The sequence below is a fragment of the Neomonachus schauinslandi genome, chromosome 15 (genome assembly GCF_002201575.2).
Source record: "Neomonachus schauinslandi chromosome 15, ASM220157v2, whole genome shotgun sequence".
NCBI lineage: Eukaryota > Metazoa > Chordata > Mammalia > Carnivora > Phocidae > Neomonachus > Neomonachus schauinslandi.
Window position 1 is genome coordinate 12,161,325 of NC_058417.1, and position 24,611 is coordinate 12,185,935.

The 24,611-nt window shown below is 50.9% G+C and overlaps 1 protein-coding gene across 1 annotated transcript in view; it reads right to left on the reverse strand.

Moving 5' to 3' along the window:
* LOC110584563 (myosin phosphatase Rho interacting protein) overlaps positions 1 to 24,611 on the reverse strand; it is a 130,707-nt gene that overhangs the window by 41,702 nt on the left and 64,394 nt on the right. Inside the window, exons 5-9 of the mRNA XM_044921805.1 lie at positions 23,596 to 23,680; positions 17,135 to 17,345; positions 15,481 to 15,994; positions 2,218 to 2,359; positions 1,250 to 1,363 (exon numbers count right to left, since the gene is read on the reverse strand). Coding sequence (XP_044777740.1) covers positions 1,250 to 1,363; positions 2,218 to 2,359; positions 15,481 to 15,994; positions 17,135 to 17,345; positions 23,596 to 23,680 — 1,066 coding nt within the window. The remainder of the gene's footprint in view (positions 1 to 1,249; positions 1,364 to 2,217; positions 2,360 to 15,480; positions 15,995 to 17,134; positions 17,346 to 23,595; positions 23,681 to 24,611) is intronic.

Below are 24,611 nucleotides of genomic sequence, written 5' to 3' on the forward strand. Positions count from 1 at the left end.
AAACCCCAGACAGCTGACAGGAAAGCAGGGGGCGCTGTCCCTGCCGGGCTCTCCTGCACCAGTGTCCCTGGGCCTGCAGAGCCGCGGGAGGAAGCACCTGAGGACCACCTGCAGCCCAGCTGGGCCTTGCTTGTGTTTCACGCCTGGACACCTGTAAAGCTGGCGCCTAAAGAGATGGGGATCCAGGGGCGCCTGGGTGGCTCAGTCGTTAAGCGTCTGCCTTTGGCTCAGGTCATGATCCCAGGGTCCTGGGATCGAGCCCCACATCAGGCTCTCTGCTCGGCGGGAAGCCTGCTTCTCCCTCTCCCACTCCCCCTGCTTGTGTTCCCTCTCTTGCTGTCTCTCTGTCAAATAAATAAATAAAATCTTAAAAAAAAAAAAAAAAAAGAGATGGGGATCCTCCTTCCCCTCGCCCCACGTGCTTGCTCTCGACGTCCCTACAGCTGTCTTGACCAGAAATAGGCTGTGATGTCTTTCTGTATTTGAAGGACTGGGGTGGGGGGAATTATGAGAACAGGTGTACGGTGGCAGGACCACCACCAGCAACACGTGTTCTGGGAGTCTCTGTTCCAAGCCTCTGAGCCACGCCTAGACTCAGGGTAAAAACCCACTTCCTGCAGGTAAGACGGCCTCCTAGCCTCGTTCCGGCTCATGCCAGTGTGTGGGTGGTGGCTCCACACCTAGGGGTAGAAGTGGCAGCCACCGTAGGCTTCTCAGAAGGCTGCGGAGCCCCAGGTCACCCTGTGAGCAGCTGTCCTTCACTCCCAGGGCCTCTGGTGGGCCGCTCTCAGCTCCCTGAGGGAGCAATGGTCCCATCTGACCATGCCGCACCCGCACCCCCACTGCTGCAGCTCAAAGGACCTAGGGCAAAGGCCCTTCTCCTTCTGCGGTGAAACACCACAAACAAGGCCAGGGCTCCCAGCTAGAGGGGGCTCCTGTCTCCAAAATGTCACTGAAACATACACCCAAAACAAGAACAGAGGTTCCTTGCTGTGGCCCTGGTGCCCCGAAGTCAGGATTTTGCTGTCTTGGCCAAGTGGCCTGTACCGGGCACTTCAGAGCTCAGGATGCCCATGGAGTCCAAAAAGGGGAACGAAACCCAGCATCTGCTTCCCACGCACAGACACGAAGGCCGGTGCAGAGGGGACAGGCAGCACGGACGCACGGACATAAGCAGACAGTGACCCCAAGTGACAGAAGCGGCAGGAGCAGCGTCTCCAGGCCTCGGTACGCAGGCGCCTGGGCTCACCGTCAGGGAGGACTCCGTGGACCTCCTGTCCAGTGACTTGGCTCTTCGGTGTGGAGACAGGGGGGAGGCCGAGGTGTCCGTGAGAGGAGCTGTGGGGGCTTCGTTGGGGAGGTCCTGTGGCAGAGAGCGCCGCCAGTCAGTACAAGCCAGTACACTGAGGCGGGGAGCAGGGAGACCAGCAGCCAGAGCTGCGGGAGGGTCAAGACTGTTCCCAGGCGAGGACGAGAGCACTCTGTCTGGGCTCCCATGGCAGGTCTGGGCCAGCGTGGGGACCGGAGCCAGAGTGCCAGGACTCCTCGTCCAGCGCCACCTGCTTCACGCAGCGGGTTCAAAGACGCGCTAGTTGTTGGAGCGGCCTTTTCTTTCAGATGCACTCGTCACCATCACTCTCCTGGTCCCACCCCCGTCCCCTGGCTTCTCGGGGTCACAGAAGGAAGAGCCCCGGACTCTGTGGCAGCCCGCAGCAGAGTACCTCATAAGCCCAGAGAGAAGCTGGGGAGGAAGATGAAGATCGGACACAGCAGGGCCACGAGAGGCGGGTGGGCTGCCCGGGAGGAGGAGGAGGGTTCAGAAGAGGGATCTGCCCGTGGGCTGAGTAGAGAAGCGAGGGCTGTGGCCGCCACTCGGAAGAAAGAGGAAGGAAGGTGCTCAGCCTCACGGCTGGGCTGCCTCAGAGAAGAAGAGAGCAGCTCTAGCTATGACCTGGGGATCTGAGGATCGCCAGACTAGCCTTTAGCAGAAATGGATGAAGTTCTGACAGGAAGATGCAGAAGACAGGCCTTGCCCTCAAGAAAGTCACTCGCTGGAGGAGAGGAGAGACACGAGCAAACAACTGGGAAACGAGAGCGAGAAGCCCAGCAGCCGTGCGTGCACGTGTGTGTTTGGGGGCCCCGTGAGAAGGTGTGGGGCCACATGCTGACTGTGCCCCCGTGGCCGCACGTGGCCCTGCCCGGGCCCCAGGCGCTCACCCGTTTCCTGGGAAATGCCCTCTTCTCGCTACGGCCCTGGCGAGTGTCACCTGATGGTGAGGGCCCGGCTGACGAGTTAGTCTCCATGTGCTCTGCCTTCTCAATGTCCAAGGCCTCAAATTTCTCAATGACCTGGGACCTCCTGCAAGAGAGGACACGAGGCTGCTGAGGGGGAGACAGGGTCCCACCAACAGCCTGAGGCGGGCTTGGTCTTGAGTTGCAGAGGAGCTCCTTCAGCCGACACTGCCGTGCCGGATGCATCCCAGCCTTCCCTGGGCCTCCCCTTTTGCAGGGTGTGGAGGCTGTGCACAGCACACTTGGCCAGTTCACCTGACACCCCTCCCCAAGCTCCCTGTCCCACCACCGTGGAGGGGAAGCCGTGCAGGGGTTGGCAGCAGCTCAGGGGCCAGGGCCTTCCCCTTCCCCAGGCCTGTCCTTGACCTCTGACCCCGACACGGGAGGCCCCTGCACAATCTGTTGACACGCTTGGCAATCACACAGCTCACTGCCTGGCCCCCTCTCCTGAGCCACAGACATGACCAGAAGGCAACCACCACCTCAGAGGGTGACAGCCTCCGTCCTTACATTCATTCCTCAGCAGATCATGATGCAGCCCCCACCCCAGGGCACCCAAAACTTAGCAAGAAAAAGGCCCATGAATTAACATTGTTTCTGCCAACAGTAACAAGAATCAAAAACCAAATTAAAACAAAAACAAAGCAAGTTGATTTCGTGTGAAAAGGCCGGCGCATCATCAGGCCATCTACGGCTGGAGACGGAGCTGAGATGGGAGCGAAGCAGGCGAAGGAAGGGCGAGTAACGTCATACAGCCACACAGCAGGAGGAGGTGGAGAGGGGCAAGACCTGAAAGAAAAGAAGGCTGGAGAATGAATACACAGAAAGGGACGGCTTCTTAAATCAAATAATGGTAAATCAAAATTATTCAAAGAATTAAAGAAGCAAAAACCCAAGGTGATTGCCGAGAGGGGGACACCATCCTTGTCCCTGAGTCACGAGGAGTCGCAATGGTGGCCAAAGGAAGGGAGGCCGGGGGGGGAGGGGGGGGCTGAGCCTTGGGTGTTGTTTAAAAAAGGGAGAGGGCCCAAGTGGGAGTCACTTGTACTAAGCCCACTCACCAAACTGAGACTTGGTATCTAAATTACAGTTTCAACCTCTCCCAAGAGTGGAATCTTAAACCAGTCCATCTGGAGTTACCTGGTCAGCACTGGTGAGGTAATCTGCCCGACAGACCCCAGCTGTTCCCCAAAGGAAGGTGACCTTGCCTGAAACAACGCTCTCTTTGCCAGGAATTTCCTTGTCCCACCCCATTCTGCCTATAAAAACTTCACTTTGTACAGCTTCTCAGAGCTCCTTTCTGCCTGCTCAGTGGGATGCTGAATCAGTGAATAAAGCCAATAAGATCTTTAAAATTTCCTCAGCTGAATTTTCTTTTTACAGATTTGATGGCAGTGGTAGGACCTGAAGGAAACTTCAGACAGCCTGAGGACAATGAGAAACAGCTAGCTGTGGTACCCATGAACCCTCTGAGTTCTTGGTCTTTCTTGCCATTTCTCAGGGCCACAGGAAGTTCCTCTTGGTTCTGAGCTCTGCTCTCCTGGCACTGAGCTCCTGATCTAATTGGCTTTCTACGGTCCCCCACTTGACAAGACCATGCTGTGGCTAGTTCAGTCTGCAATTCTCCATTTGACTGGAACCCCCAGTCCTCAGATTCCCTGTTGGGGACTTCTAATAGTTCAGTCTGCAGTTCCCCATTTCATGGGAATCCCGGTCCCTGATGCCCATTCGTTGGGGTCTGCTGGTTCAGTACCTTCCCAAGTCCGCAGCTGCACATTGAGAAGTGCTGGTGGTGCACACAAAGCCTTTTACTGGTTAGTACCATCGCAGTTACTGCTGGTATGTTAAGGTGTACACAAGGTAAAGGCTATTGCGGATGAGAATCTCAAAAGCCAAAAGCTACAAAATTGATGGGCACAGGCCGAGCACTTAAAAACCTATTAGAGCGTTTGCCAGCTAACTCTAAGACTCCTGTGTTAGGGTAAGCTGATCATGCAACGGACACTACAGCGATACTGGGTTACCTGCCAACCTCAAAAAAACTTCCGTGCAACAAGTACGCTGTAAAACATCACACAATTCCTAACCCAGCAGCATATCCCTTTAGGTATTAATTTGGCTCTGGGAGACTCAAAAGCTTAGTTAGAAGAAATGGGATCTTTAAATTCCAGAGTTGAGGGGCACCTGGGTGGCTCAGTTGGTTAAACATCGGCCTTCGGCTCAGGTCATGATCTCAGGGTTCTGGAATGGAGCGCCATGTCCGGCTCCCTGCTCAGTGCGGAGTCTGCTTCTCCCTCTGCCCCTCCCCGCCCAGCTCGTGATGGTGTGCACGCACTCTCTCAAATAAATAAAATCTTAAAAAAAAATAAATTCCAGAGTTCAGCATACTGACTTCCAGCACACCTACTTATTTTATGGCTAAGAACTACAGTCCCAGAAGCTATAGATATCTACAAAAACGCAAATTCTTGCTAACCTAGAATTACAATGGCCAATATGGGAATATTCCAATTAGACAAGATCATTTACTTAAGAAGTATACTTAAAAGCAAGGGTTCCTAAATCAAACAAACAGAATGGGTACCTATTTTAATTGGTATGCAGAAGCTTCCAAAGCCTTCAAGATTCCAAAACAGTTTCACTGAAAGTTTTGTTGCAAAGGGTAATGAAAAATTAAAGACACAAAAGATATCTAAAACAACACCTAAGGCCTCCCCCTTACACCCTCCCAGGAGTATAACATCAAAACACTGGCCCAGACATCAGCATATCATTTGTAACCAACTGGGCCATTAGAAAAAATTTTGTCCTCAAACATTTTGGATAAATCCTTCAACACCAACTTGAATGCCCCCATATCTGTCTTTGAAGGAGGCCCCCGTATGGGCTCCTCCCAGAGTTGGTGGGACTCTGAGGGATTTTCTGGTAAACTGCTATGTTATTCTCTTAAACAGCCAAGGGAAACTAAAATTAAAATTAATGAAAAATCTTGCCAAATTCTGGTAGATACCAGAGGCTACAGAGGGGATCCTGGGAAAACTGGTAGAAGCCAGAGAAAAGTGGGAATTCATACCAGAGTCAGCTCTCCTGAATCGCCATCTGTAATGCCCAGTCGAAACATAACTGGTTCTTGATCCTTTCTTCCTCAGGGACAGCTACTGCCTTCTTGCTTGTCTTGTTTTGTGTCCTAAGAACCTGGCTTGGTTTTCCGCCTGAATGGGACATGCAGGTTGCTGGTTCTTTCTTTTGGCTATCTTTGAGAGTAACTCTGGATCTTGGGAAGATAGTAAGTATCCTTTTATATCCTCGTGGGGTCCCCTCTTACATGGAAGGGGGGCTGTTCAATACTGTCAGAAACATTTACTCTTTGTCCTGGCTGAAAAGTGACAAGATATTTTAAAAGGAGTTTTTAAATAGCTCTGTGGTCAGAAGTTGGCCAAACTGGAAGCTGATAATCAGAGCCTGATAGGAAGTTTTCTTAGGCCTTCTTCCCTAAGCTAAAATGAAATGATGTACCCAGACGAAAAAGCATCTGAAGCCTCTGTGAAAGGATTTATTAAAACATTCCACAAACAGTTCCAAATCCAGAACACAGAAATCTTTTGATTTCCATCTTAGCTGGAAAGCTCCTCCCTGATATAAAGAAGCAAACTGAGGATAATGTAGTTGGATAGGTGGATCAAATTATGATATCATTTAAGTTGCAACATAATTCTTTGAGGAATTAAAGCAACTGTCCACATCTTATAAATCTTCACAAGAGATTCAGCTCCAGAAACAACCTGAAGTCCAACTCTTTTTTTTTTTTTACCAATACCAAAACCACCCCAATATATCTCTAAAGGCTTCTCAGTGTTGTGCAAAGTTGGGCCTTAGAAAACAAAAGTCCTTCTTGGAAGCATTTACATTCTTTCCCTGTGCCTCTGTGATGTAAATGGTCTACCTGGTCTTCTCTGGGACCTCTTATATAGGCCATCTCTTTGAAATACAAACTTCAGGGAGGGAATTTTATCAGAAAAACTAAAGAGGGAAAGGTTATTTGGAACAAAGGTAAATGAAAAATCTTAAATGTCTTCTCCACAAATATCATTAAAAAGCTTTAGCCATTTGACCAGGTAAACTTATTCATCTGCCAGAAACACAATATGAATCCAACTTAGAACTAGTGCATTTTGTGTTACTGTATCTGTCGATGGCCAACACTGTAGAATGGAAGCTATAAGGTGTGTGTGCATGTGTGTGTATTTTCTACCTATGGACAGTATTGCCAAAATTAATTTGTAAAAGAGCTCTACTTAATTAGCTTCAAGGAAATTAAGTGCTTATATGAATTACATGTATACTCATATATACATACATTTGAATATATACAATAACATTCTACAACTTATAATAGAAAGTAACCCAATGCTTTCAGGTTCATGTGATCTAAAAATATTCAGTTTTGATGCTGATTTGTTAGTTAAAATAGACATGTCTTCAGAGTTATCAACATTAACTATAGTATGTACCTACAACTTTTATTCTATCTGGGTTTACTAGTCAAATAAGCTCATGCTGTCTGTGTTACAAACTTTTTCAACAAGAAAAATAACATAGGATGATGGCTGACATTGTCCAAATGTTTCACAAAGCTTTCATGGGTAGTTGAAACAGCTGATCTATGAACTAAATATATATAAGTGAGATACGCATTTTTAGGTGAACTTTTCAGCAATAATTACATTTTTGGCATGTCTACTTAAATGGTTTCCCCAAATCTTTTTGGTAAAAATATCTTAAGAGTTTTACTAAATTAAATTAAACGATGAAGTCACTGACTAGATCATTTCCAAATAAAATACTGAAACATTAATTACTGAATATAGGTTCACTTACTTTTTTGCTTTCCATTATATACAGAAACTAAAGATACTTCGGTCTATTAGTAAACATGTTTTGTGCTACACTGAAAAATCTATTATGAGAAAGCATGTTTCCAGAAGATACAAGATGTATTCATAAATTTGCTAAGCTGCAGAATGCTAAGTGTTTACTACTTTATTTTCATGAGAAATTAAGGTTTTTAAGGGTTAGAAATTCTAACATACGTAGGATGTATGTTTTTGGTAAGAGAAGATACAAAGAATGGAGATCCATTTTTGTTGAGGGAAAAGAAAGTAATTTTGTCCTAACATGAGACTGGTTATTGCAGAATGGAGAAGAGAAAAAAATTAGGACAAAATCAGAATGTAAAAAAGAAAATTGGAGAAGGTTTGTGAAAAAGGAATCTTGGGCTAATGTATTTTTTTTTTTTTTAAGATTTTATTTATTTGACACAGACAGTGAGAGAGCACAAGCAGGAGGAGTAGCAAGCAGAGGGAGAGGGAGAAGCAGGCTTCCCGCTGAGCAAGGAGCCCAATGCGGGGCTCGGTCCCAGGACCCTGGGATCATGACCTGAGCCAAAGGCAGACACTTAACAACTGAGCCACCCAGGCGCCCCTTGGGCTGACTAACATTAAAATGAACTTGAGTGTAAAAAAAAAAAAAAGATGAGTTTTAATATCAAAAGTAAGGTGGTACAGTATTATTATTTGGTTTTCTCTGTTTAAAGGACAAAATTTTCTTGGTCTGCTATTGATAAGAGACTGAACATTTTTCTTTACTTTTTAAGTAATCTGCTGAGAAAAAAAGATGTTGTGTCTTATCAAAATAATTTCCTGTGTTTCACGTTGTCTTTATCAGGTCTTTGATTACTGAAGAAAACCGAGTCTCCTTTATTAAAGGTTTTGTTGTTGTTGTTTTTTAGTTATGTAACTTTCCGTATATGCCTATAAAGTCTGTAATTGTCATGTTGGCCAAATGATAACTGAGTATTGTTTCACAGTGATCTAAGATCCTATGGGACCAAGTGTCTTAAAACCTTCTCATATTTTGACAAGCTTCCCCAAAATGTGATTCTAAATGAAGTCTTCTTGACCTAGAAGTAACTCTGGGATTTTTCAGAGGATCCCTGAAAATCCTAAAAGATTTGTTCTCTCTTCTTGTAAAAAAAGAGATGTTCACTAATTAGGCTTATTTGTTATGTTACATTACATGGGCAGCATTATCAAATAAGTGATACTAAACCTTTTCAGGTTCTGATATGTCCTGATGCAAATATTATCAGTCATAATTACAGCTGTTACCTTAAATGTTGAATATCACAAAAATAACCAAATTTCTTGTTATTTCCATTACAGTGTACTCTCATCTGATCTTTAACTATGGGCATTTTTAAGTCTTTTGTCACAGAGAGTTCTTGTTTTACTCTCATGCTTTTACAGAAGTGTTTGTGGAAAGGACTTTGACAAGTAAAGATTTCTTCCCTCCTTTCTTTTTCTTTTTTTTTTTTAGAGAGGGAGAGAGAGAAGAGGGGAGAGGCAGAGGGAGAGAGAGAATCTTAAGCAGGCTCCACGCCCAGCATGGAGCCCGATACAGGGCTTGATCTCACCACCCTGAGATCATGACCTGAGCTGAAATCAAGAGTTGGATGCTTAACCGACTGAGTCACCCAGGTGGCTTCAAGACCATAAAACTGAAGAATTTCTAGACTAATGAAAACATTGGATTCAAGCAGAACAGGTATTAATTACAGAGGACTGAATGAACTGAGGATAATTATAATTTTACATAACCTTTTGTGTAAAACACTGCTAGTTCCTTAGTGTTTTGTTCTGTAGATTTAGAGAAACATTTTCACTTAAGTGATCTATGACCTACAGCAATTTGGTAGGGCATACCTTTGTAAACAAATGAAACATTTACTTTTTCTCCTTACCTGATCCCTCCAGAATTTGTAAACTCTTGAGTATTCTTTTCATGGCAATATACTTGGTTATTTGTATAAGTTCAATAAAAACCTGTTCCCCTTGTAACAGGAACAATTGGAAACACTGGCTATATTACCAAGGCTTTGACTGGAATGTCTTATTTTAGAGATATGCATAGACTCAAATATGACCAAATAGCTTTAAGGAACTGCTTAGAAAAATCGGGCTGGTACCTTGCTTATAGGGTTCCTGGCAGCCTTCCAGGTGAGTACGGAAAGTCACTTCCTGGCAGGCCTATGAACCTCAGAATGTTTGGGGGAAAACTCTGAGAAGAGAGAAATTCACCCAAACTATAGGCACTGCAGGTAAAATCTATTTTTTTATTTTTTTAAAATTTTTTTATTCTGATGTTAATCCCTATACATTACATCATTAGTTTTAGATGTAGTGTTCCATGATTCATTGTTTGTGCATGGCACTGCAGGTAAAATCTAATGGTGAGTCCTTGGTTTGGCTTGCTGGCCTCAGAGAAGAATTCAGTCTGAGATTCCTTATGCAAAGTTCCAGCAAAGCAGTCTTAAAAAGGGCTTATATGGTCAATCACTATTCTTGCTGCACTTATAAAATCAGGCTAAGTTTAATGCAAACAAAAGTAATTTTACTGTGACTATCTTTAAAAAAATGGGAATAACCGCAGAGAGAAAAACTGTGTTTGCATCTCTGTAGATATTAGATTCTAGGCTGTAAGTATCTTTGAGGTTTTGCTCCATACCTGTATATCAATAACCTGGACTGGCTCCTGAATTCTAGTTTTTGCAAATATCTGGCTCTGACTGGGATGCCTGGGTGGCTCAGTTGGTTAAGCGTCTGCCTTCGGACAGTTCATGATCTCAGGGTCCTGGGATCGAGTCCCGCATTGGGCTCCTTGCTCGGCGCAGGGCCTGCTTCTCCTTCTCCCTCTGCTGCTCCCCCTGCTTATGCTCTCTCTCTCTCTCTGTGTCAAATAAATAAAATCTTAAAAAAAAAAAAAAATCTGGCTATGACTCTCCAAACATAATATTTCCTATTTTCTGCCATCCTTCTGATTTGGAATGACTAAGAATAAAGACTGCCCTGAAGGGCTATTCCAGGTCCTCCTCACCCCCCCAGATGGGAACCAAACTTCAGGGAGTTGAACCTTGGGTCTGCATCTCCCAACTGAAAAGGGCCCCTTCAGACTCTAGGAATTACATAGCAGCTGGAGACCTCAAAATCAAATTGATTAGGAAGGAGCTGACATCAAAGTAGATAGCTTCCACCCAAGATGCTGGATCAAGACTTCATTCTTTTTTTTTTTTTTTTTAAAGATTTTATTTATTTGACAGAGAGAGACAGCGAGAGAGGGAACACACGCAGGGGGAGTGGGAGAGGGAGAAGCAGGCCTCCCGCGGAGCAGGGAGCCCGATGCGGGGCATCGATCCCAGGACCCCGGGATCATGACCTGAGCCGAAGGCAGACGCTTAACGACTGAGCCACCCAGGCGCCCAAGACTTCATTCTTTAAACATGAAATGAAATTCTTTCATCTTCTCTTTCCTTTACTCTGGCACTGGTCTGGAAAGAAAGCCGACATCCCTATCTCTCAGGCCATTACTAAGGGAGGACAGGGGGTTGGAAAATCTTTCAGATTGCTGGATTTATCATAAAAAGAGCTCTTTACCTGTCCATGATACTAGAGATCCCCTGGTCCTCCCTGTGACCAATTTCTCTTCTATTCGCAATGGACCCCCTGACCTTAGGAGTCACTTACACAATCTGACTTTTACAGCCAGAACATCCAGTGCCTTGTTTTCACCTTTCTACGATTATAACTGTACTTGCCCAATTGGATACAAATTCCTAAGCAGATCGTAGTACATTTGTATTCCCATTGTTCTTGTGATTACCTAAATCAGATCTGCCCCAAATATAAAAAGATCTCACCAGCAGTCCCCATCTCTGCCAGGCCAAAGTTGTTCTTCAAATAGGCTATCCCCTGATTATCCTGCAGCTAAACAAGGAAATGTCTGTGCTGTGGTCAGTGCCACTTACCACACCTAGATTAACACTTCTGGGAAAGCTGAAACTCAGCTACGTAAAAATCGCTGAAAAAGCCACTTCACTTAAAAAAAAAAAAAAAGTGACTCCCTCAGTGGAGGTCTTTCTCTGAGTTATTTGATTTTGATTGGTTTGGGTCTTGCGGACCATGGATCCAAAACGCACTCCAGACATTGGGAATTATCCTGCTTAAAATAACCACAGTAGTCTCCCTCATGCACTATATTCTCTTAAACACGTGTCTGCAGCTGCTAACCACAAAGCAAACGATCTCCGTAAGACTGGGACATCAGAAAGGGATGAAGAGAGTAACTGACTTAAATGTGAGCCTGAAGTCATGACCTGTGAGTACCACAGAGAATCAGCAAAAAAACGTCATGACCTGTGAATACCACAGAGCAAAAAACTGCAAGAATTTGAGCAGTAGCTGGGAGTGGTGCTAAGGTCTTAAATTTTGATCACACCACTCAGTTAAGCTGATAGTCTGAACAAAAGGGGGGGAATCGTGGGGTGCATGCCTGGCTCAGTCAGAGGTACGTACCACTCCTGATCTCGGGCTCATGAGTTTGAGACCCTCATTAATCTCTCGGGGTAGAGATTACTTAAATAAATAGGTAAATAAATAAACTTTAAAGGAAGTGGGGGGGCGGTTTGGAGGGAATTGCTTAAAAAAAAAAAAAACACAACAGGCTCAGAATAGAGTCAACTGGGCTAAGCCCAAGTCACCAAATGATGGTTAATACCTAACTTACTTACAGTTTCAACCTCTCCCAGGAGTGGAATCTTAAACTAGTCAATTCGGAATTACCTAGTCAGCACCACTGGGGTAATCTACCTGATAGACCTCTGCTGTCCCTCAAAGGAAGGTGACCTTGACCGAAACAATGCTCTCTTTGCTACTGTTAAACTTCCTTGTTCTGCCCTCTCCTGCCTATAAAAGGTCCTTTATTTTGTACAGATCTTCAGAGCTCCTTTCTGTTTGATAGATGGGATGCTGCCTGATTCATGAATTGTTGAATAAAGCCAGTAAGATGTTCAGAATTTACTCAGTTGAATTTTTTTTTTTTTTTTAACAACATTAACATGTCACCACACCAGAGGCCTGTCCTCCCAGGGACACCCAGGCAAGCGCCCCAAGGTCACCTCACAGGAAGGGTTTTGCTTGCATTCAGAATCAACGGGAAGCAAGTGAAGGGCCTCTGAGCCCAGAAGATTAAAATCTAACTGAAGACTAATATCTAACTCTATAAGGAAAAAGAGGAAATGGGCTCAAATCCTGAGACCCTGCCAAGAGACTAGCTTTTATTCGGGAAAGGTTACTAGTAAAAACGGATCTTAGGGTTTCTTCATCAAAGAAGGCCAAAGACCAAGGGTAGAAGTCTCGGGGCTGCTGGGCCCCCTGCTCATCTCTGTGCTTACACACAAAGCAGGAGCTCTGGAGCCCTAAGCTTCTGCAGAATCTTCTCCAGGAACAGAGCTTGTTCCCAGGCCGACCTGCGGTTAGGCTGAGGGAGCGCAGCCGCAGCAGAGGGTGTGCGTGGTGAGCGCGGGAAGCTCAGGGAACCACAGGAAGCTCCTGTCAGTGCTCAGCCTGCTCAGGAAGATGACGCCGTGTGCCCCACCATCCTAGAGGGTTTGGGGAAGGTTCCAGGCCCACGTACAGACCTAGGCACCGTCATTTGCAGAATGAGAGCCCCTCCAACTGACCGTGGGGCCTAGAAAGCCGCAGGAAGGCCATGTGGAACAAGTGCTCCACTGAGTCCTGTGCAACTCGCATGCTGCAGACCTGCCAGGGCTGCCAAGAGAGGAGTCCAATGAGGAAAGCAAATTGGGCCCGTCAGCCCACTTAGTTTGCAAAGTGAGTGAGCAGTCTGTATACTGGCTCCCTTGAGGTACTGCGTGTGCGGCCGCAAATGGCTCCCTGGGCTGGCGGACGGCACAGAAAGGGGGCACTGGCACCGCTGCCCCGCCTCACCTCCCAGGTTCCCAGCTGAGGGGCTGTGAGGACCGCACAGGAGCCGGTCGTGGTGTCAGTCACCAGGAACTCGACAAGGGCCATGGCCTCCCCAGGCTGCTTCAGCAGTGACTCAGCACCCAAGAAACATTCTAAAAGCTCTGGAGCAAACGTCAAGAGCAGAGCAGATTGGCCCATAAAGGCTTCCTTGTCAGGAGACCGGCCCCCCCTTGTCCCCCCAGCCTGGCTCCTGGGCAGGCCTGGCTCGGCTGCCACTCCAGATAGCCGCGGCAGACGTCCTGCCAATACGGGGCTCTGCTCTATTCAACCAGGATCCGGGACTCCAATCACGCACAGGGAAGGCTACTTGGGAGCAGGGCGCAGGCCTCGCAAAGTGACAGCAGCCAGTCAGATGTCATTAGGGTAAGAAAGTGACATTACAATGTTAGGATGCAGAGCTGGTGGGGTGCCAGGACCCAGTGAAAACCCATCTCTGTGGTGGCGAGGAACATGCAGAAAGTAAAGCCCCGGAGATGCCATCTACCCCAGGCGACTAGACAAGAACAAGTCTGAAGCCAAGCAGGTGTGCTGAATGTTAATTCTTTGGTCTGCTGCTACACCAGGGCCTAGCTGCCCACCCAGGAGCTTCCAGGACCCATCGCCTGCCCGCCAGCCACTGTGAAGCCTCCCCTGCCCTGGCCCACAGGCCTTCTAAGTCTCTGGCAAGCCCCTCCACTTAGTTGCTTAAAGGACAGCCTCGGCCCCCTCCTGGGTCACATCATGGGAGCGGGGTCTTCCCAGTAAAAGGCCCAGCGGGGAGGTGCGTCCTGGCTCTGCTGCACCTGGCTGTTGCCTCGAGGAGTCTCCCCGCTTCTGAGGCCCCATCTCCACATCCACACACTGGGATTGGACACAGGAGCTCTCAGGGTTATTGACCAAACAAGAAGACAGCCAAGTGCTTGGAGGTCACCTCCCAGGCACTAGGTCAGCTTCCCTCTCCCTCTGCCTAGGAATCAGGCACATCTGTTTCTTTCTCTTCTTAAGACCAACAACTCTGGGCAGCTCCTCCTTATTCTGGAGGTGGACGCCCAAGTGCACAGGTCCTTTCCACCTGGGGCTTTAGGAGAGTAGGTGTGTATTAAGGAAAGGCATCCTGCTCGCAGGTGGCCCCTTGACAGGGGAAGCCTGTCGCCCCCCTGCCCCGTCCCCACAGCATGCCCCAACTCTGAGCTTTACTTAGGCTTCAGGAGGGTGGAGAGGACACTCTGGGAATGCTTTTGGAATTTAGGTCTGAATCTTTTTTTCCAAAAAGTGAATTTCTTTGGGAATCTAATGAAAATTATGGTTTTTCTTTTCTCAGAAAAACGTACACATGGACTCTCAAATCATTTAGAGGGGTTCATGGACCTTAGGCAGTTCACCCCTGAACCTGGGTGAGAACCCTGTTGTCAGGGCAAAGGCTCCATTTACAGACTCCGAAGGAAGCTCCTAAAAGAAGGGGGCACTCAAGCGCTCTGGTCTAGGCCAGGGCCTCAGAGATAGAACGCAGCTCTCTCCCCGGCTCTCTGGGAAGCACAGGGCCAGTGGAACCAGGAGGGAGAACAGAGCCCTCCTCTCTTCAGACCACAGATGAGTTCCACGCCTCTGTCCCAGTCCCTGTCCTAGGTTCCCTCTCTGAACCCTGTCTGTCCAGGAAGCTGTGGTTCTGTCAGCCTCCCCATCTCACATTCCAGCCAAGCCTGGATGCAGTGATGCTTCAGGGCGCCCGGGAGCGTCAAAGGCTGCCTGGCTTCCCTGTGCGGCCCACCCCACCGCCTTCCATGCCCTTCACCCATGCCTAAGACTGGAAGGGCAAGGGGAGCTTCTGCCACCATCCGCTTCTCCAGGCTCTTCCTGCCCCCATGGTCATCTCAGAGGACAGAGATGGGCCAGGAAGGAAAAGATCCAGCTACACAAGGCCCAGGTGGCTGAGAACATGCCCGGGGGCCCTTAAGGTCTCAGTGCCAGGAGTCACTCACAGGAAGCAGATGGCCTCTGGCCTAGGTGTCTAAGAGTCCCGAGATGCTACGCTTCTGGCTACCAGGGGCTGCGAGTTGCGTGACCAGAGTCCAGGGTCAAAAGGGAAACCTTCCGCACGTGCTCTGAACAGAAAGGGAGGACAAGTGCACTCCCCCGAGGAAGGCTTAGGGAATGCGGAAATGTGTATGTCAAAGTGTGTGTGTGTTTCTGGGAAGAGTGCAAAAGCACGTACAAGAACACAGAGAGTGTGAGTGTGTATGTGTAAGGGAGAATAGGAGTGTACACGAGAGACTGCGTAAAGCGGCGGAATATGTCCGTGGTACGTGTGGCCCTATAACCCCCTCCTTACCTCCTCTCGCTGCCAAACAGACGGGCCACCTCTTCCCTGCCAGGGCTCCGGGCCCGAGTCCTACGCTCCAGCCGCCTTCTCTCCACCTGGAAGGCTTCTCGGTGGCTGATCCTGACGGCCTTAGGGACGTCGGCCAGGGCGGCATACTGCCTGCTGGCTTTAAAGGCAAAGGTGCGCCCGGGTGTCTCTGCTCCCCGCCCCCCAGCGCTGCCGGAGTCCATGCGGGCGGGGGGCCGGCTGGCCACATCCAGGGAGCCAAGGGAGCTGCTGCAGACCATTCGGCTGGGGGTTCGAGAACCTGGGGAAGGAAGGGGATGACCAAGCTCCTGGGAGGGCGGTCCGGGGCCACTATACCTGTTGCTGGGGGTGCTGGGGCTGGGAGGGGAGAGCGGCGGGGGCAGCTGCTGCTCCTCGGCCTTCAAGTCCTGCTTGGTCTTCTCCAGGGAGAAGTAGCCGCTCTCTACCCGGACTTTGCGGCCACAGTCCATGCGGTCGCTGCTCATGGTGCTCTCCTCTGGAAGAGAGGCGAGAGGCAGGAGACGCACTTAGCCTGTTGCCATCTTTGGTTTCTGGGGACTTTTTAAAAGAGCCCACACAGATCCAAACAGGGGCCATCTCTCTACCTCCCATCTCTGAAGCCATCCATACAGGGCTCACCCAAGGGCAGAATCATGGGACAGCAATGAAATGTCCTTCCCACACACGCACCTCATCCATCTCTCTCTAAGCTGGTGCATCTGCTACACTGTCAGGAGGTCCCTGCGCTTCCAGTCTGGGGGCCAGTTTGGAAGAACAGGATCCCCCGCCCAGGAGAGATGTCTCACCAACCACCGCTTCTTACCAAACATCAAGGAGGAAATCAAGGGCTAACTGGCCGTTCAGCCTGTTAGAGCATTTGGGGAGGGAAGAGGCAGAGGACTTCTGCGGGAACGAGAGGAATGCATGGGGACTACCCATGAAGGACTGAGGCAGCTTAACCCCCAGCTGCTGCAAAATGCATTTTGGCCTGAATGAACTGGGTCAGTCCCAACTGTCCCCTCATCTTTAATGAGCTGGACAAAATGCAAGTGAGAAAAGCCAGCTTATGTCATGCAGAGCCCTCCGGGTCCCCGAGCAGGGAGGCGGAGACTGCTGCCCTGCTTCTGCTCAGGCAATTCTGAAGTGCTAAGTGGAGAGAGCAGAGCAAAGCCTCCCGAGCCCCCCCCGGGGCTGGGCAGGATGGGACAGCGAGGAGAAGGACGAGGCTGCCCTAACCACCGCTGCTCTCAGGACACACTAGGCTTCCAGGGTTAGCCAGGCCATGAACACAGTGCAGCCACGGTGGCAGGAACCAAAGGCCTCCTGGTACACAGTCCTCATTCCAGGGCATTTTGAGTCTCACAACACCCACCAGGGTTGACAGAGCAGGTGCTCTCTTCCTCCTTTACAGATGGGACTCAAGAGCCAGAGGGGCAAGGCCAAGGCCAGAGCCCAGGAATCCCAGCCCCACCTAGGCCAGGCCCTGCCAAGGGCTGATGGACACAGGAGCCTGAGGCCTGGGGCTCAGCGTCCCTGAGTTCTCAGGGCCAGCTGCGTTGGGATGGAGGCCTGCTCCAGCACTGTGAGGCTGGCCACCAGAAAGGGGGGCACGCTGGCCAGTCCGGCTCGCACTTACCATCTTTGCTCTCCAGCCCGGGTTCCCTCAGGGTGCTGGCAGCAGGAGGCTGGCTCTGGCTGGGACTCTGAGCTGGACTGAGGCTGCTCCCATCAGGCTGGTCCTTGGCCCTCATTTCTTCCTGCCAGAGTGTAGACTTGGTGGTGGGGACCTTCTCAGCACTGGGAATGCTGCTGCTGCTGGTGACAGCCATCTTGGCCGGCCCTGGTTCCTGGGGGGAGAGAGCAGTGTGTGCACAGCCACAGGAGTGCACAGCCTCGGCCGGTACACAGGTCCCGGCTGCCTAGGTGCCTGGCTCCGGGGAATGCCAAGGTCAACTGCACCGTGTCAGTGGCCCAGAACCCTCGGGAGGGGAGGCTCATAACAGAGACATCTTGGTCATGGGTGAAAGCTCCATCTGGATGGCACTGTGGCCTTTTCTCTTCTACGGCCCCACAGTCAGTACACCCAAAGGGCCTGGTCCCACTGGCCTCAGGCCAGGCCTGGCAAATACACAGGGCAAAAATGTAGGGTTTCTACTTGGAGCTCCAGTAGCAAACACATGCAAGTTCTCCCTGCCGACAAAACCACAGAACCCAGAGCAGTGGACCAGGCATTAAAGGTGAGATGACAAGTGGCTGGCTCAGAGTTTGTCGTTCCTAGACCTGTAGGTAATTAGGACATGAGTCAGGAAAGATGGGATGGGGTAAGGAAAGAATACACCATTGAGATGGCCTGCGGGGTAAATGCAAAGCATGTGCTCATACAGCACCCGTGTCCGGGCCAGCCCTTGGCCTCCCCGCCTCTCCCTTTTGGTCTTAGAAAGCTAAAATGGGACACCTGGGACCCTACGTGAAGGAAAGAGTCATCAGATACAACCCAAACATCCAATCTGCACTCATGCCCTCCCACCTGCTCACCCACACAAACTAGACGGCAGCTTGTAGCCTAGATGGGAACAGTGTCCATGCCATCTCTCCCCACATCAGAACTGGTGCTGCTCTGTGGGAGAAGCATTCAAGCGGGAGGTACTTAGTCAGATACAGGGAGTCCATTTCCAGAGCATGCAGAGAACCTTCACTCAACAGCTCAAACCTAGAGCCCAAAGGCAGGACTGGGATCCCCAGCTGCCCCACAGCACTAGCTCACACCCTGGGCCCAACCCCCCTGGCCTGGCCCAAGGTCCTGGATGTCAGCTGCAGAGGGCACTGCCAGCAAGATGGCTTTGGAGCCTCTCAAAAGTCAGACGTGTCCTAGCTGTCTTCCCCAAAACATGGGGGATAACATACAAATGCCCACTTTCCACTCCCAGCCTGGTGGCCAAACCTCATTTTTAGAAACCTACCTAAACCCAGTTCTGAGTTGGGGCCATTGGCAAGGCTCATAGATGACACGGGTTATGTGTCCGTGCATGAATGCACACAGACCCAGTATTTTTTTTTTTATTCTTATGTTAATCCCCATACATTACATCATTAGTTTTAGATGTAGTGTTCCATGATTCATTGTTTGTGCGTAACACCCAGTGCTCCATGCAGAACGTGCCCTCCTCAATACCCACCACCAGGCTAACCCATCCTCCCACCCCCCTCCCCTCTAGAACCCTCAGTTTGTTTTTCAGAGTCCATCGTCTCTCATGGTTCGTCTCCCCCTCCGATTTCCCCCGCTTCATTCTTCCCCTTCCGCTACCTTCTTCTTTTTTTTCTCTTAACATATATTGCATTATTTGTTTCAGAGGTACAGATCTGAGATTCGACAGTCTTGCACAATTCATAGCGCTTACCAGAGCACATACCCTCCCCAGTGTCTATCACCCAGTCACCCCATCCCTCCCACCCCACCCCCCACTCCAGCAACCCTCAGTTTGTTTCCTGCGATTAAGAATTCCTCATATCAGTGAGGTCATATGATACATGTCTTTCTCTGTTTGACTTATTTCGCTCAGCATAATACCCTCCAGTTCCATCCACCTCGTTGCAAATGGCAAGATCTCATTCCTTTTGACGGCTGCATAATATTCCATTGTATATATATACCACTTCTTCTTTATCCATTCATCTGTCGATGGACATCTTGGCTCTTCCCACAGTTTGGCTATTGTGGACATTGCTGCTATAAACATCGGGGTGCACGTACCCCTTCAGATCCCTACATTTGTATCTTTGGGGTAAATACCCAGTAGTGCAATTGCTGGGTCGTAGGGTAGCTCTATTTTCAACTTTTTGAGGAACCTCCATACTGTTTTCCAGAGTGGCTGCACCAGCTTGCATTCCCACCAACAGTGTGGGAGGGTTCCCCTTTCTCCGCATCCCCGCCAACATCTGTCATTTCCTGACTTGTTAATTTTAGCCATTCTGACTGGTGTGAGGTGGTGTCTCATTGAGGTTTTGATTTGGATTTCCCTGATGCCGAGCGATATTGAGCACTTTTTCATGTGCACACAGACCCAGTATTAACCAGCAGGTTCTCTGACAGCCACTGAGCATGGACTATGTGCTGGGCTCTGGCTCATCACTGCACCATCCTGTCCTCCCCAGCACACCTTGCAGGGGAGGTTGCCTGGGCCGAGAGGATGGCGTACCCAGGCTTACAAGGACAGTAAGGGCCAGAGTGGGGGTTCAAGCCTTCCACCACCAGGCACCCTCGGGAGTGGCAGGAGGGTGGGGGAGTGCTTTGGATGAGCAGCCTAAAGGACCCACTGAGAAGCCACGGCACCAGGTATCCCAATGGGAAAAGACAGGCATTTTATCAGGTCCAAAGCTTTCCCTAGCTTTGCAAGGAGTCCAGGCCTCATGAGACGGGATAAAGACAGGAAGGCTCTTCCCATAGACCCAGGACACACCCGACTGCCCATATGGTCAGAGCCGCCAACAGACCTGGCTCCCAGGCTGGAGATTCCCTACAGCTCTGACCCACCTTGCAAGAAGGGGACTTCTTGGAATAAAATGGCAATGGTTTCAGACAGTTTCCTGAGGGCTCCAACAGAATCAGGCTCTAATGATCTAAGGAGAGCTGGCCCCAGGGCTACCTGTCCCTCCAGTCAGCATACTGCCCTCAATCCATGTTCCAGGAACGCTTCCCTCAAGCAGAAGTCACTCCAGGTCCCCCTGCCATGGCCCCTTCCAACAACTGAGTCTTCTGTTCAAAGGCCAGAAGCCAGCGGCTGGGCATGCTCTGGTGGGCTTAGGGCAGAGCTGGGATTCCTCCTACAGAGCTGAGTGGGGTGACGTGAAGACTGGCCTCGGTGAATCTGTCCCCTCTGTGGAAGACCGGCTGCACCAAGGGTAGGTAGAGGTTGCCAGAAAGGGCCAAAGAAGAGGCAGGTGGCTGTGCTTCTGAGGGAAGCAGCCTTGGCTGCCAGAGCCCTTAGCCCCACGCCGTGGGTGAAGTGCCCACGGCATATACACACCCCTCTCTGGTGCTTGCATGACTCCCACGGTGAGGGGGTTGGCTGGCAGGGATCCCCAAGAGGAAAGGGGATCCTCTTTTTTTCCTGGCAGAGGAAATTCTAGGCCTGAGATCCAAGGGGCCAAGACAGGGAGCTTGGGAAACAAATACATTTCTCAGCACCACACGGCTACAGACCCACCATCTGGCCCCGGGCCTCCCAACCTGCGCAAGGCTGGCTGCATCCGTAGATCCCTCTCTGTGCTCCCCACTTCTGGAGAACTCGTCCCAGAGAAGGAGGGCCCTGAATGGCAGCCAAGGTCCATAGGCAGTTCTCTTTGTCTCCTTCGGAGGCTCTGCCTTCTACGGCCTCTATGCTAGGCCTTATCGTGTGAGTGGAGACAGAGGGGCAGTCTGGCGGCAGGAACAAAGGCATGCTGGCTTCCAGGAGAGGGGGTGGGTGGGTGATACAGGGAAGCCTGATCTGGGTAAAATTGCTTCTCTTCTCCAAAGCAGATGTGTGGTGAGTAAGACTTGGCACAGGCACTATGCGACACTGCCTCTGCTCCCCACACGGTCACCACTGTGGCTGGGAGGGGGCTGGGGTTCACGACGACACAGACCACGGGTGCCCGCGGGAGAGGAAGGAGGAAGAAGTGCCAGGTCCCCTATGTGCTAGTCCCTGCAGGGTCAGGATACCTGCACTGCTCAGGGCAATCAATGCTTCCATGCTATGATGAGGTCTGTGCTGTTTATCTGGTTGCTCAGAAAGGGTTTTCAAAGCAGGGAGGAAAGAGGACACAGGGCAGGAAGGCAGGCCTGGGCCAAGCGGCCTCTGTGGCCTCTGCATGCTAGCTAAGCAGGCATGCTCTCTAGAGGGGGTGTATAGAAAGCCTTCCTTTCTACTTCCCGGGCACAGTAGCTGAGCAGGGGCCCAACGAGAAGGAGACACAGGACCTGGAGTGGGTGTAGCAGCAGGCACCCAAGCAGAAAACATGACGCTGGAGAAGAGGGAGCAACTCACGACACATGTGTGGGCCTGAGAAGAACAGTATACTGGACCAGGAGGGACACTGGTCCTGGCATGCCTCTGCTCACACTGAAGTCTGTTGTTTTACAGGTCTCTGAAGAAAGTTCGAGAAGTAAGGGCCAAGAGCCTGGGGGCATGGGGAGACGGGAGGAACCAGCATTCCAGAGCTCCACCTAATGAACCAAGCCTCCCAACCCACACACCTGGCAGGGGAGACATGCGACCCCTGGCCTTGCCAGAGTCCCAGATTTGGAATTTGGGGAGAGGGTGGTAAGCTCTCCATCCTCCCTATCCTAGGCATATCCAGAGTGGATTATTACTCCTTCTCTCTAGGCATCTCAGTATCAGGAAAAGTCTTTCCTCTTGGGGTGAACAGGGGCGAAGCAGCAGCTCCTGGAACCCACACCTCTCAGGCCTCAGAGGTTCTGGCCAGGGCCAGCCCGTCTCCTTGCTGCCTTGGGCTCTGCTGGGACCCCAGCCGCCAGCCTAGAGGCTATCTGCTCCCCCTGCAGCCTGATCCTCTTCCTCCCTCAGGGCCTGCTTGGGTCTCTCTCTGATGCTCTCAGAAAACCACTCAATGAGTGTACTCTCCATGGCTGGAACTCCCAACTGCTGGAGACATCCCTGTTCGAGTGGGACCCTGTGGGCTCTGCTGCCTGAGCTGCCGGAGGGCAGGGTACAGCACAGCAATACTTCCCGATCCCCACTGGTTTTATCTGAAACTCTCTCAGGCCACAGAGGGATGAGGCCAGATATGGGGTCTTGGGTTCCTGCCTCTACAGGGGCCCCCAAGGCTTTCGGCTTCCCTCCCTGCTCCATTTGGGGCACCCAAACACCTTCAGCTTCAGGCTGTGGGAGGCCTGCCCAGAGATCCCCCACTCCTCTCTGGAGAGACCCTGCATGACCTCATGAGACTGAGTCACAGGGAGATGGGCCCCAGATAAAAGTTCACAGCTTCCAGAAACCAGTGGAATCAAATGTGATGTTCTTGGGAGCAAGGGACAGAAGGAAGAGAGTCCTGCCAGGCTGACTTCTGCCAGGCACAGAAGGAATGAGCAGAGCAGGCGGGGACACCTGGGCTCTAAGAGACACTCAGAGAAGTGGGTGATCTCCCCACCCTGTGATCCCGTGAAGAAGTGAAGCTCAGCCATGGCCAGCTGTTATCTGGAGGGAGGGGACAGGGCAGGCAGGAGGGACACAACCAAATGCCCTGGTCTGGACTGAACGTGTCTACTGCACATGCACTTACCTGATTTGGAGGCAGGAGCTCTGCTCCAGCACTGCTTCCAAGGCAACACTATAGAAACGCAGAACTAGCCTAAACGCTGTTATTCTGTAAAGCCCATTCCGTAAAGCAGTTCACGGAGGCTCAGAAACGTTAATTTGATCCACCGGGGCCCCAGGAGCGTGAGGAGCATGGCAGGAAGGTGCAGAGCCCTTCTGGGTGCCCGTGTCCCCGCAGACAAGGAGGAGAGTGGACTTTGGGGAAGGACTGGACCTGGTGGGACCTATCCAAGCCACCTCTCAACTCTGGTCAAATGGGAGTTAGGGCAGGGGCACAAAAGTCAAGATCTTGCCCGTTTTTTCCATTTATGGTCAAACCCGGAGCAGGAACAGGATCCGCTGAGAGCTCCTCACTCAGCCACGACACGCTAGAACCCTCCCTGCCTGCACGAGGCTATGCATGTACAGCAAGCAGCCCCTCCAAGCACGCCCTGTGCTCCCCAGCAGCTAGCAGCACAGCCAGGGAAGGGACACATGCTGGAATACCGCTGCTGGGCGCCAGCTGACTCACTGGAAACCTCCGGGGGCGGCCCCAGAGCATATGATTAAAGCCACCCTATCCTGTGGAGGGTCCTGCCCTGTGGCTTGGCGAGGAGCATGCAGGTTATAGCCCACAGACCGCTGGAGGGAAGGAGAGACCATGCAGGGCTGAGGACCACTTCAGCCCCATCTGGATTCTTTTTCTCACCCCCAATTTTAGGCTGGGTTCTGAAGTCTTCTAACCTCCTGGGGAGCTCTCACTTCATCCCAGCTTCCATTGATGGGACACCACTGTGCCTACCTGTGGTGTGGGAGGCTCCACCTTCCGCTTCTTCTTTTGGTTTTGCTTATTGGTCCTGGGATAGACCATGAGCATCTCTAGCCATCTGGGGAAAGAAGAGGAGAGAGCACTGGATCAGACCTCTGCGCTCAGGGACTAGGAACCTTATTGGGTGGTCTAGGCTCCAGGCCCAATGCTTCCTACTTGGGGGTGCCCACCCAGTGGCCAGGTCTCTGGGTAGCTGAGCAGGGCAGAGCATGACCCAGATTTGTGCCTGCCACCACTGGGGAAGTGCCAACAGTGCAGCCCAGGACAAGCACAGGCTGTGCTGGGACCAGGCCCAGATGCTGACCCCACAATGACCATAGCACAGGTGGAGAAGGCCCGGTGGCCGGCCCAGGCATGCAGAGTGCTTGACTGCTGGAGTGGCAGGCCTGACCACAGGCCTCAGAGTGCAGAGCACATCATGGTTTCCATCACTGACCCCATCTTCGGGGCTTAGACCTGGCTTTAAAATTGTCCTCCCACAGTAGATTTGGCTAATGCACAGATGGGCTGCTACTGGGTATCATTTAGGGCTCTGGAGGCAGGAAACCAGCAGTTGTGCTACCAAAGTTCTCTGTGACGGGTCACTTCCGGGGCCAGACCCATGCATTCACCTCTGGGTCCCACCTGCACACTGAGGGCTCTGGGTACCTTGGCTTTGGGGAAGGCCCAGCAGAGCTGCCCAGGCCCACATGTTGGAAGGTCCACTCTGGACCAGGAGCAGGGAAGGCAGTAGGGGAGTGTGGGAAGAGCAGCAGCTGACAGCAGGAGGCTTGATAGAGATCTGGCTCTGCCACCCTCTAACCACGACCCTGGGTGGCTTCCTGCCCCTGTGGGCTTCAGTCTCCTCATCTCTGAAACCAGGGGGTGGATGAAGCCATGACATGTCCACTGCTTGCCTCACTCGAGCTTCATTAACATCTGGGAGGGTTGGATGAGGGGGACAGGAGGAGTGGAAGACAGGAGGGGCCTGGTGGTGAAGGATGCTCTGT